We start from the raw sequence: 12,893 nt of genomic DNA on the forward strand, positions 1-12,893 counted from the left end.
CCTCCCTGCCCCTCCAGAGGGACACTGCCAACTCAGCACACACCTCCCAGAAGGCCTAGAAGGGCAAGGGCCAAGAGAGGGGCACAACCTCCTGTTTTGGGGTGCCCCTCCCCCATCTATTCAAACTTGAAGACTGACCCAGTGCTGCCCCAAGGGCAGGTGTGATCCGGGGAGGCCAAGGCCAGCTTTGGTTGGAGGAAAAAGCAAACCTCTGGAAAGCAGAGAAAATTCACACGGTCAGGAACACAGCTTAGAAACAAACCCACTTTAATTGGTAGCGTACACAGAGATCTGGGGCAGCAGGGGGACATCATGGGGTGGGACCAGGCCACACACCTGTCCTGGCGATGGTACCCGGTCTGCCTAGAGGGTGCAGGCTGGGGCTGGGTGAGGGCATGGAAGCGGGGGTGCCAGGGGAGAGGGATAGGGTACTGCAAGCTGGGGTTGGGGCCCGTGTAGAACTCGGTGTTCACGTGTATGTACACAGAATTTACAGGAACCCTCAAAGGGCAATCTAGAGAAAGGGTCAGGGAAAAGGCGCTCTGGTTTCTGAAGGGCCCCTCCCCCCCCCCAGGGCTGAGGCAGCATGAGGGGGTGTGTGCCCGATACCCAGACTTAGCCCCACTTCTGCCAGTCGCAGACTTGCCATGTGCGCTGGGACCAGAGAGGCAGTCACCCTCTCTGGGCCTCAGAAAGAGTCACTAGATGATCACTAAGGTTCCTGGTAGGCCTAAATCTCAGTATTTTAAAGGAGATTAAGATACAAAATATATTTGTTAAGAGCTGAGGACAAGACATGCTCAAATCCCACCACACCTGGTCCGCAGCCATCCAGCGCTAGGCATAGGCTAAGGACCCCCGAGGAGCTTTCCCACCTACCTCTCTGGGCTCAGCTCTGGTTCCCAGCTGCTCCTGCACCCCCCCCACCCAACAGCACACAGGGCACAGGGCGGCAGGGGTGGGCACAGGCCATGCGGGTGAGGGAAAGAGGCCAGGGTTGGGAAAGGGCCTGGCCTGGGAGGCATAAAGTGCACTGCTCACCCTCTTTGTTTCCTAGCACACAGTGGACCCAGCACCCAGCAGGTGCTCAATAAATGCTTAAGAAGCGAACACAGTAGGAGACAGTATGGTTCGAGGCAGATCCCTGCCCTGAACCGGGTGCCTCGGGGATGGGCTGAAGCGTACCACCTCCTCTGTGACACGGGGGAGGGAAAGGGGACCGGGGTCGGGGGAAGGGAGCAGGGGGCAGGAGGAGAAGCAGCCCCAGCCTGCCCGCCCCCCCAGTGCAAGTGTAAACTGTGAAGCTCATGACGGAGGGCAGTGTCTAGCCGGAGGCAGGACCCCGGAACCCTGTCCGGGATCAGGATCGGGGGAGGGAGGGGTCCCCAGGAGAGGCAGTGGGGTCCGGCCAGCGAGGCGGGGGCAGCTTTTACAGTACAAGGATTTCTGTTCCTACAGCTACGCACAACGGGAGGACAGCTAGAACTGCAAAGCACAACCAGCAGACAGAGGGGAGGAAACTGCGAGAGACAGACAGACAGACACGGCAGAGGCCAGTGGAGGCCAGGCAGTCCAGGGATGGGCGTGGTCCACGGACATGGCCACGCTCCTCTTCCTTCATACAGTCAGCGGCCACTGGTTCACCGTCAGGGACACCTGAGGGCCACCCCCAGGGTGGGGGTGGGAGCAGCTAAGCCGAGACCAGAGGGCCTGAGTCCTTTCCCACCTTGCTCTGGGGGGCTCGGTTCCACCCCGCCAAGACCGTTCCAGGAGTCTCCCTCCGGGTAGGGAGTCTGGCCCCTCTGGCATCAGCATTTCTTACAGCCCTAAGGTTAGGGCGGCCCTGATTTGGGTGCTGGAAGCACAGGGGACCTCAGAAAAGCAGAATCAGAGGGAAGTGGTGAAAAGGCAGGAGAACGTACAGAGGTCAGAGACTGGGGTCGCCCATTCTGGTGCCAGAGGCCTTCGAACATGGCTGCCGTTGGGGGTCTCGTTGGTGGGGGACATGGACAGCCGGCACATGGGGCCACCTCCTGGAAGGCACTGCCCTAGCCCCACCCCAGCATCCCTCCCGGTCACTGGATGGTGCATTTGTCCCGCTCGCGGGCCTGGCCCTCCCGAAGGACCTTGGCCTTGATGTACTTGAGGTCACTGTTGACGCTAGGGCGGCGGGCAAAGGGCGAGACCATGCCGTAGGCGTCCATGTCCTTGACGCGGCGCATGCAGAAGGGCCGGGGGTGGAAGGCGTCGCCATACTGCACGGAGATCTTGCGGTGCAAGGCCGGGCTCATCTCGTGGGGCAGCTTGGCCATGCTGAAGAGCACGTAGAACATCTCGTCCACGTTGGTGTTCTTCTTGGCCGACACCTCGAAGTAGGCGCAGTTCTCGTCCCCGGACACCAGCAGCTCGGCCTCGGTGGTGGGCACCTGCCGACACAGCTCACTGTGGTCATTCTTATTGCCACAGATGACCATGGGCAGTTCCGCCGCCTCCTTGGTCTTGTTCTTCAGGCAGGATTTGACCTCCAGGATCTGCTTCTGGAGGCGCTTGACCTCGTCGAAGGACTCCCGGTTGTCCAGGCTGAACACCAGGATGAAGACGTCACCTGCGGGGAGAGGGACCCAGGTGGGGAGGCAGCCCCTTGCAGACAGACCCAACCCTCCCCGCCAGTCCGAGGAGGAGTCGCTGTTCTCCCCATTTTCCAGAGCAGGAAGCCGAGGCCCAGAGGGGTCAAGCCCTTGTTCAAGGTCACACAGCAAACGAGAGGCTCAGCCTGGTTCAGACACAGTTAATTCCACCAACCCTGCCCAGCGGGGCTGGAGAGGGAGTGAGCCGCTTGTGCAGACTGTGTTAGGATAATAATAATAACAACAGTACAATTTTCACGACAGCAGGGGTCTTGCCCGACTTGTTCTGTGCACATCTCCCGGGGCCTGGAATCATGCCTGACACATCGGAGGCACTCAACATGCCTAGGTTCACATCTGGCCCCTGCCACTTGCTGGCCACGCGGCCCGGGGCAGGGCAGGCAGCCTCTCTAAACCTTAGTCTTCTCCATCCGTCCCACGTGGATGAAATACATCTTTTTATGCGGGTTTCTCTGGACAATGAATGGAGAATGGCCCAGGCTCAGAGGTCTTACGTTTCGAGACACCAATGGGAACAAGTCCCTGCAAGAACTAGCGTGGGCTGTGGGCTCCATGCGTACTTTCCTCCCAAAGCCCCTGCGAGGGGGATTTCTGCACCTTCCTGGTATAGGTGAGCAAAGAGAAGCTCAGAAAGGGCGAGCAACCCGCCCAAACTCACACAGCATGAACATGGCTAGGTCGAGACGTGGACCCGCTGCTGTCCTTACCTAGCCAGTCCCTGACCCACAAGTGCTCTCTGCTTCTTGAATAAATCACAGATGAGTGAGTGCCAGCTTCCAAGACCCACACGGTCCCTGCTTCAACTAACTGCATCCCTCAAGACAGGTCTTTGGGTCTGAAACGGGCCGCTCAGGGGGAGCGGGGGGCAGGGAGAGAGAGCCTGGGCGGTGCCCACATCCCAGTCTCTGGAGGTTACCACTGGGATTACAGGCTCACGCTCAAACTGGCCTCAATGCGTAAGAACCTGTGGGGAGGTGTCCAAAATCCATTCCCCAAACAAGGAAACTGAGGCTCAGAGACTCGTGCAACGTTCAAAACCATGATCCGGCCAACGGTGCGCCCTTCACCGTGCGCTCCAGGGCAGAGGGAGACGGTGTCACCCATGACCTTGACTCCCAGCGCCCAGTGCCTGATGGTGTCTGTAAAGCTGGGTGAATGGGCGGAATGGGGTGGGAAGGACGGGGGTGGGGGCCCCTGAGAGAGGCACCTGCAAGGCGGCCCCAGCCTGGCCTGCCAACCCCGTCCCGTTAGGCCAATCCTGGGCCCCTGAGGACTCGGTGGCCTTGACATATTCAGATGCGAGACCGCGATGCCAAGCTTCAGAGACTGCCTGGCTGGCAGCTGGAAAGAGAGCCGGCAGCAGAATTAATGGCTTTCAGAATTTCCTGCGCACCAGCACCAGGTTGGAAAACGAGGCACGGGCTGGTGGGTGAAAAAAAAAAAAAAAAAAAAAAGCAGCAGACAGATGTGCTCCGAATCCTAAGTGCACATTCAAAAGAGACGGACAAAAACCCTCCCGGTCACAACGATGATACAAACATAAAGGTCAGTGTGTTCATGGGGGGATCCAGAAGTGTCCCCACCAGACTGATGGAGTGGCCACCGCTGGGGAGGGGACAGGAGTCTGGCGTTGGGGACACAGGACAAGGGGGCTTCTTTAGCCTCCTCTGTGTTTACAGGAGGGTGCGTTTGCAAATCACTGGTGTAATTAAAAAATGAGTTTTGGAAATACGCTCGTGGTCCTCCTCAACATCTGTCTCTCTCCTCCCTCTGATGTTCGCCTTATTTATATTAGTGGACACCTAGTCCCCTCCCCAAGGCAAGGAAAGCAGACACCCCTACACCCCCAGCAGGTGCTTGAAGTGTCCCCACAGCCACACTGCGGGGGAAGCAAGCCGATGTCCGCCGTGCCGCTGGGGAGACTGACCCTCAGATGTTTGATCACACCTCGGAGCCACCAAGTGGCTCCAGGTCAACCCAGGGCTCCTTCCATCCGGACACAGCCTCTCCAAACTATGGGGTGGGTAGGACAGTCCGCAAGGATAGCCTGCAGGAAGAAGCCATCTGCCCAGGGTGCTGAAGGAGGGGGCTTGGCTCGGGTGCGGGGGCAGGAGTGCACACGGCGTGCGTTTCTTGGTCCGAGAGCATCTCCATTTGGGGGGTTATTTTAGTGATGGCCAGGGGGCACTTGCTCACTCCTTCCCTTCATCACCCCCCAGCAGTGGAAGAAGCACGGCTCAGGCAAGGACTCTGCCTAGCCCGGAGCAGGCACTCTATAAATGCTGGGTTGGTCTAAGACCCGTGTTTGCTGAGCACTTACTCTCTGTTCACCAAGCACTTCTGCTGTATGAACTCACTTACTTCTCACCGTGACTTTGGGGTGGGCACTGACACATGCTCTCACAGACAGAGGACCAAGCTGCTGACAGATAAAGTCACTTGCCCAGAGGTACGAAACCAGGAAGCAGCTGCCCCGGGCAGATGGGTTTCTGGCCCGCCCTCCTACAGCCACCACGGGGAAATTGCCTGGGTTAGGCAGAGGATGGCCCAGGCCCCCATCTCCATCCGCCCCCTAAATCCCGGGCAATCTCTCTTTCCTCCCCGACATTCCCAGCGGGCCAAGAGACTACAGGACAATTTCATGGTGGAGAAGGAGAGCCAGATGGCCAGGGACTGCCTGTGTTACTACCTGGACTAACTTAACCTCTCTGGGCCTCAGTTTCCCCACTTGTAAAATGGAAGCAAAGCCCCATCTCCCAGGTTGGTTGTGAGGACAAAAGAAACCCACACAAGCTCTAAGAATGGGCTCAGGCACGCAGCTTGAGAATCATTAGCTATTGCCACCACTGTTAACTGTGATTATTACTAAGTTACTGGCCTGGGCAGGGCTCCCACCTGCCCTTTGACTGACTGCTCCCCAGGGCCTGCCCTTACTGCTCTGAGGGGCAGCAAAGGCCTGGGATGTCAAGAGAACTGAGGCCAGCAGACTGACCCTGGGCCCCAGGGCTCTGCAGGGCCACCTCCAGCAGGAGGAAGGCAGGAGCCCCTCTCTGCTCCCCAGAGAGGACGACCCCTCTCCCCCGCCCCCACACCCGCCTGTGTCAGCGCCTGATCTGGAAGGCAGCCCTGCAGCACTCAATGCCAGCCAGCCGGTGTGGGATTTGGGCCCCAGCTTGGTCACCTGCTCCGGCAAGCGGCACCCACCCTCTCTGCCCCTCCCCATGCCCAGGGGTGGGGCTGGCGGTGAGCAGATACGTGACCCCACCGCAGCCCCAGGCACCCACCTGTGAGGATGGAGAGCCTGCGCATGGCAGGGAAGGGGTGGTTGCCGGACGTGTCCAGGATGTCCAGCTGGTACATGTCACCTCGGATGTTGTAGACCTTTCGGTGGAAGTCCTCGATGGTAGGCGTGTACTGGTCCTCGAAGCGGCCGTTGAGGAAGCGGGAGACGATGGAGCTCTTGCCCACCCGCGAGGCGCCCAGCACCACCATGCGGTACGAGTTCTTGGCGGGCACGCTGAGCGTGCAGTTCCCGCTGGACAAGGTCTTCATCATGGCTCGGGCCGGCGGCACGGAGCGGGGAGCCGACGCCAGGAGGCCCTGCACCCGGCCCTGCAGCCTCTTGCTGGCCGCCTTGGTCTCCTCCGCGGGGCTCCTGTCTAGGTGTCCGCTTTCTGTCTGTAAGACAGAAACGTTAGACTGGGGCGTCTCTAGGGGGCCTGGCATTCATTCAGGCCCCCTGCGCCTTCATTCACGCCCTCTCCGTCTCCTTCCTGCCCATCCACCCACCACACAGGGGCTCACCGCCCTGGCGTCCGTTCACCCCCTGCTTATTCCCGCCCAGGACGGCTGGGGCCTGAATTTTCGCTTTAAGCCAGCTCCCTGCTGCTCTCAGCCAGCCAGTCGCTGGCGTTCCCCGAGAGTCACTTGTCGTGTCTATAAAAGGGACTCCGCTCCCAGGACTGTCGCACAGGCTCAGGTCACAAAACGTTAACTCCTGCTAGAACCTGATCTCTTCCTGGCTCTTTGTTGGGTCCTTTCCCTGTTCTGGCCTCCCAGCAGCTGTGACTCCAGGCCACGACCTGGGGAAGGCACTAGAGAGCCATTTCTTAGGCCTGGGGTAGCGGTGGGGGGGTACTATGGCCTTTGGGGCCTTCCCAGAAACGGGGAAAAAGGCAAGGTCCAGATCACGCCCTCCGCAGCCCGGGGCCCGGCGGTTTCAGCCCCAGGCCCTGGGAATTTGCTCACCTCGAGGAGACCCAGAGATCTGGATGTGGGTCAGAGAACTGACCCAGGGACAACTCGAGTCCCTCAGAGCTCCAAGGCTTTATGGTTCCGAGGCACACCCAAAACTTTCTATGGGTGCTCCTCGGCCTCATGGAAGAGACTGAAATGGGTCCCAGCTCCAAAGCCCAAATGGAGATAAATAGAGCCCCAGGGCCCCAAAAGGCCCGCCCCAAAGGCCAGCCGCAGCCCCGCCACTCCCCTTCACTCCGTCAGCACCCACCAGAATCCACTCAGAATCCCTTAGCCCATCACTCTGTTGGAGCTCTGCTGAGATCTGCCTCCACTTCTTAGCTCGTGCTGGTCCCTCTGCCAGAACACCCTCTTCTCTTTATGCTTCGAGCCCTGGCTCACATACCACCTCCTCTCTGGAGGCTTCTCTGGCTCCCCAGGCCACCCCAGCAGGAATCCCTCCTCCCTCTAGAGAAGAGGAACTAGAAGGGGATACAGGCCTGCTGGGTATCAGTCTCCTCTGCCCTCAGCCTGCTGCCACACACAGTTGTGCAGGCTGGGCACTGCACAAGGCACCCAGCTGAGTGGGAAAGCAGGGAATGTCTTTGTGGAGTTCATCTGCCCAGAGAAGGCACCTCTTTCCAGGGTGCACTGGGAAGTGTACAGGCCAGCTCCCACTGGTCGGCCCGCCTGAGTTCTCCAGCTCAGGGGCCTGGAATGCTTCATCCATTTAGCCCAAGGCCCTCTCCGACATCATAATGTCCTCTGCTGTCAGGCCAAGAGACTGGAGGTGGAGGGACCTCTTGTGTGTGTCTTCTGGCATACGCCCTGTTCGGGGCATTCAGGCGTCTGCTCTGACTGGCGCCCTGTCCAACTGAAAGCCACAGTGCAATAAACCGGCTCTCAGAAATACCTTTTTCAAAAGCTTTTATTGTTAGCATTTATCAACCTCCATGGCACACACATTCCCATCATGGCCAATTCCCAGCTACCAGGAGGACCTGCAAAGAGAGGCGCACGTAAGCCCCCTCGGCACACCGCTGACCCGAAGCAAGCCTGGAGCCCTGACAACCACCATTCACCCAGCCCCCGCCATGTGCCTGGCCCTGTGCTAAGTACAGGAACAAAATCAGGGATTCTAAGCGGATTCTGGCGGGAGCTGACATTGACCTTGCAGTCAACGTATGCCAGAGTGTCCCGAGCGCCCTGATTAACGTGTACTCACTCCCTCCCCACCCCGAGTAACCCCAGAAGGTAGGTGGTGTTCCCGCAGTTTATAGGAGGGGATACTGAGGCACAGAGAAGTTTAGTAATTGCTCATGGTCACACAGCCAGTAACCAGCAAAGGAGAGATCTGACCCCAGGCTGTCTGCCCCATGCACCGGAGCGTCCTCACCTTCTCCCTACAGGGGAGATATTATCTGCCTATTACAAATAAGGACCCTGATACTTAAAAGTCCCCATGACTGGCCTGTGTAGTTAATAAGGGAGCCAGGACAGTGACTCCAAGATAAAGATGCCCACCCCTCCCCCTTCACGCCTGCAGCCATCTCTCACTTTATCCCATCGGAGCTCAGTGCCTTGTACCCAGCAAGGGCTCAGTGAATGACCCAGGAGCTCTCCTTTGGTGCTCCTGCCCCGTCCCCGCCTGGCTGGCCCAGGTGCTGTGCTGAGGGTCTCTGTGCCCTGGACACGCCTGTGGGTGCACAGTTGGGGGTGGGGAGCTGAAGGCTTCTCAGCAAGGCAGCCTGGGCCTGCCCCGGAGATGCAGGGAAAGAGGCCCCATGCCACGACGGACCCCGCCCCGGTCCCCCTGCAGGGAGCTTGATGCTGCTGTGATCACCTCTGTCTAGACTGAGTGGGGAGGAGGCCAGCCGCCCCCAGGGACCCAGGGACCCAGGGACCACGGTAGTCCCATCATCAGCCTGCCGGGCTTCTAACCCAGAGTTCCTGGTAAAGACGTGCTTCTATCAGTGGCTGAAGGAGCCTGAGGGAGTCAGAGAGGAGAGTCAGACAGGAGCCAGGGCGTCAGAGGGGGGCAAAGGCGGGGCGGGGGAGGGGGCAGCGGGAGGGGGGAGTGGCTTTCCTCTCTGGGAGACGACTGCGACTGTGAGTCTTCACATGGCTCCAGGCACGTGGGGCTGTGTGTGGCACCCAGACACCTGGACGCCAGCTGACGGCTTCTGCGAGCCCCACCTCCTGTCCTCATATCCTCTTCCCTCTCCTCCCCCAGAGGCTGCCCTGTGGGCCGCTGTGGGCACAGCTTCTTTCCCCTGCTGCCGGCTCTCCGCTCTCCATCCTCAGCCGGGCCGACCCCACACAGTGAGGAGCAGAGAGGAGCCCTTTGAAAATGTAGAGCCTAAGCCTGGAGGCTCAGACAGTGGCTAATGGGGACCCCTCACAGCATAAGAACCCCAAGAGGAGCTCTGTGACTCTCAGCTGACCCTACCCTGACCCTACCCCAGGCCACTCCCGGGGGCCCTGGGAGGCAGAAAGTCCCCGAGCGGAGATGGAGTGGGGCAGAGGGGAGAAGGCAACCCAGCCAGACAGGTTTCTGTCACACCGGATGCTTCCCGTACCTTGTTCCAGGGACCTCCCGACTGTCCCGTGAAGAGCAGACCACCGTCCACCCACTGGACTGGTGGGGACCCTGGGGATCCGTGTGGCTGAGTCACTTGCCCCAGCTCATTCGGATCACTGGCCAGGCCAGGATGAGAATTAGGCTTCTGGGCTTGAAAGCCTGGGCTCTTACCTCCGTAAAAACCCACCCCCTGGCCAAAACCCGTCTTTTTCCAAACAGCGCCTGACTCTGAAGCTTCAGCTGGCGTCAGGCAGAGGAATGACCCTTGAGGCCCTATTAGATTCTTGTTCCCTCTCTCTTCCCACAGGTGGCTGGGGACAGGCACCCTGCCTAGGACTCACCCCAAACCCTGCCCGGCCAGCTCCCCGCAAATGCATCTATGGGTTCACCCCCTTCTTCGCCCTCAAGCCCCTCACCTAGGGTCTGCCTGGGAGACGGAGGGCATCAGAGGGACCAGGACATCAAGACAAGAGTCTTGACATGTCCTTCTCCTTATGAGTCCCCAGAGCTGGCTGCATTGCACCAGCACCCCCCAACTCCCTCCTACACACCTCAAGCCTCCTCCATTAGCACACATCCCAGCCCCTCCAGACATACGTGTTATTCACTGACTTCCCTCCTCACACCGAGAGGCGTCCTGGGGGGCTTGGCCAAGCCAGCCTGGCTACCCTTGGCAGTTCAGGATGGTAAAAAGTGGGCAGCTACCGAACTCTCAGAAACCAACCCTGCTTCTCACCAGCTCAGCACCCTTGGGCAAATGGGTTGGCCTGGTGGGGCTGGTCATCAACTAAATGGCGACTGTGGAAACAAACCCGTAGGGTGGCCCGGATTATTCAGCCAGAATACAGCTCCTGGCACATGGCAAGTGGGTTCCTTTGGTGCATCTCCTCTTGGCATTCAAGGGTCCGCCTGGAACAGCCAGGGGTGGTGGGACTGGAGTGCAGGCAGAGGTCTTGGGGGGGGAGGGTATCTGTTTTGTTACTGTGACACCAGGGTAAGCCTGAATCACGGGCTCCCGAACTCACTGCCCCATCCCAGCCTGGCGTCCTACCTACTGTGAATTCGTCATCCTCCCAGGGCAGGAGGGAAAGGGAGGAGAGGTCAGAAGGAGCCCACCAGAGGGACTTGGAGGCCCTACAGGCCAGCTGAAGACAGGAAATATTTCCGAGGGAAAGAATCACCCAGGAAACTCACTCCCTCCACCAACCGTCCAAAAAGCTCGAGGAACACTGGACAGGAAGGCGCTCCTTAATCTTTCCTCCTCTCTGAGCCTGTGTCCTCATATTTAAATGGCTATTGCTCTAGGTCCCTGAAATGGAAAGCTCCTAGGAGCACATCTAGCACAGAGTAGAAGCTCGATACATCTTTCCCACCTGGGATAAGGAAAGGACCTAGCACTCAGCCTGATACATAGTAGGTGCTCAACTAGGATCATTTTCTTGAGACAACATAAAGTTGCCTTTGATCCCATCACATAATAGATGCTCGATCAGCTTAACTTTCCCTAGTCACATAATGCTTCCTCTAGCCTTCCTCCCACAAGACTCAAACCCTTCTTCCTGGCTTCCCCCACATCAGCCAGCTCCCCATTTCTGATGGGGTGTCTCTCTCCTACCTGAGAATGGTGCGCTGGGCCTCTGGTACAGCTTGGAGGGCTGCCTGGAAGCGCCTGGAGGTGCGGGGAACCGCTGGCTTCTCCGGTGGCAGCCGCCGCTGCCACCGAGGCTTCCAGAGTCTGCAGCGACTCCTGGGTCACTGCGCCGGGCTCCTCCTCTGCGCGGCTCCGGGCGCCGGGCTGGGCGCGGCCGGGCGAGGGGACATGGGGAGCCGGTGCCCCATGGGTGGGTTCTGAGGGCTCGGAGGGGCCTGGGCGCCGGGCGGGCTCGGGCTCGCCGCCACCGGCCCTGCCCTGCCCCGACCCGGGGGACTCCTGCTGAGCCAGGTGCCCGGAGGCGCGGGGACGTCCGATCCCGGGGTCCCCGCCCTGGTCTCCGGGGTTGGGTATGCGGTAGGGGAGACTCCGGGCTTTAAGAGGGTCCTTAGAGACTCCTGGAGGGTCCTTTGGAGGTGCCTGGAGGGTGCGTGCGTGTGTGCGCGTCCCGAGAGGGCAAACCTACGCTGGCCGCCTATGCCACCTTCTCCGCCCGCGCCAAAGGGGGTCGCTCGGGGTGGGGGTGCTGCCCTGCTCGCCGCGGCCTCCTCTTCTGCCTGCAGCTCTGCAGCTCTCCCGGCGCCAGAAGGACGGCTCCTCTCTCCCTGCGAGGCTACGCCAGCAGCTGGAGGAGGAGCAGGGAGCTCAGCTCCGCGCGCGTGTGGGAGGGGGCCTTGAACGCCGCCCCAAGGTTTCGCACGTAGCTCCGAGTTAGTCTTAAACCCGCTCCTCCTCCCACTTCACCTCCTCTGGCCCGCTGTGGGGGCGAACTTTCTGCGGGCCCAAGCTCCTCCCTCCCTCCCTCTCCTGGAGGCGAACGCCCCTCTTTCCCGCAGGGCGAGGTCAACGGTCCCTCGGGAAAGCAATCGCAGCCGAGGCGCCAGTTGGCGAGCCCAGCAGCAGAAGCCCACCTCAGGCCTGGGCGCTCTCCGCCGCGCCTGCGAGCGTCGGTCCCTGGGCCCTTCGCTCAGCGCCCGTCCGCCCCCTTCGCGGCTCGCGAGCAGCGGGTCCCGCCGCCCAGCGCCCGCCGGGGCCTGCGGGAGCGCTGTAGCCCGCCTAGCCCGGCGCCCCGCCCCCGGCACTGGGCTCGGCCAATGGGCAGTGGGTCCTGCGGCCCCGGCCCCGCCCCGCCCGCCCCGTCCGCCCCGCCCGCGGCCGCCCGGGCGCCGCAGTCCGGTGTTCCGCGTGCCCCGGCGCGTGGGGCCGGGGCAACTGGTGGGGCGGCTGGGGGCGCGCACCGTGACCGGAAGGCGGCACCGGCCTCGGAGGCTGACGTCTGCGCGCGCATTCGCACGCACAACGCGCCGACCGCTGGTGACCCGCGAGGGTCCCGCAGCCAGTCGCCCGAGGTCCCCAGCCCGCGTGCCCGGGCTCCCGCGCCCTCCTCTGTCGCGGAAATGCCTAGGTGCCCTGCGGGTGTCTGTCCTGCCCGCCCCAAGATCTCGGGCCCGCAAGATTCTGCGGGATGGCGCGTGGACCCTGCACGTGCCGCCAGGAGGAGCGGCGGAGTCACCTTAGCCTCTCGAGCTTCTGAGTGGAGGTCTTGGAGAGCACTGTAGAGAGAGCCCTGCTGGCGATGAGTCGGAAGCATTCACCTCCATTCTCCCCGCTTAGAACTAGGGCAGACATCAGTGGTTCCTCTTATGCCATATCTAGACACCCTTCATTACTTAGTATTTTCTTAAGCCCAAGACCCACTCTCCCCCCAACACATTTTTTAGAGGATCGTTATATCACTGCCTTAAATGGGAAGCCAGTATCACTTGCCATAAATAGA

At 60.5% G+C, this 12,893-nt stretch overlaps 1 protein-coding gene across 3 annotated transcripts; it reads right to left on the bottom strand.

Annotated features, from left to right (window-relative positions):
• Window positions 1-250: 250 nt before the first annotated feature.
• On the bottom strand, window positions 251-12,174 carry RASD2 (RASD family member 2). 3 transcript variants are annotated; one of them, XM_004743109.2, is made up of 3 exons: window positions 12,028-12,174; window positions 5,933-6,326; window positions 251-2,605 (listed from the first exon to the last, which is right to left on the bottom strand). In XM_004743109.2, the coding sequence occupies exons 2-3, from the start codon at window positions 6,201-6,203 to the stop codon at window positions 2,076-2,078; spliced, it is 801 nt and encodes a 266-aa protein (XP_004743166.1). In that variant the 5' UTR covers window positions 6,204-6,326; window positions 12,028-12,174; the 3' UTR covers window positions 251-2,075. The 3 variants fall into 3 exon arrangements, with proteins under 3 accessions (XP_004743166.1, XP_044939887.1, XP_004743167.1); XM_045083952.1 differs by lacking the exon at window positions 12,028-12,174 and adding an exon at window positions 11,081-11,576; XM_004743110.3 differs by lacking the exon at window positions 12,028-12,174 and adding an exon at window positions 7,156-7,244.
• Window positions 12,175-12,893: the final 719 nt, after the last annotated feature.

This window comes from Mustela putorius, unplaced genomic scaffold (assembly GCF_011764305.1).
Source record: "Mustela putorius furo isolate JIRA1106 unplaced genomic scaffold, ASM1176430v1.1 tig00000738_pilon_pilon_pilon, whole genome shotgun sequence".
In the NCBI taxonomy this organism is placed as follows: domain Eukaryota; kingdom Metazoa; phylum Chordata; class Mammalia; order Carnivora; family Mustelidae; genus Mustela; species Mustela putorius.

Excerpts from the sequence above, each read along its gene's own strand:
- RASD2 (XM_004743109.2), bottom strand. The coding sequence starts at position 6,203 with ATGATGAAGACCTTGTCCAGCGGGAACTGCACGCTCAGCGTGCCCGCC. Across the intron at positions 2,606-5,932 it reads CAGGCTCTCCATCCTCACAG|GTGACGTCTTCATCCTGGTG; the intron begins GTGGGTGCCTGG and ends CTCTCCCCGCAG.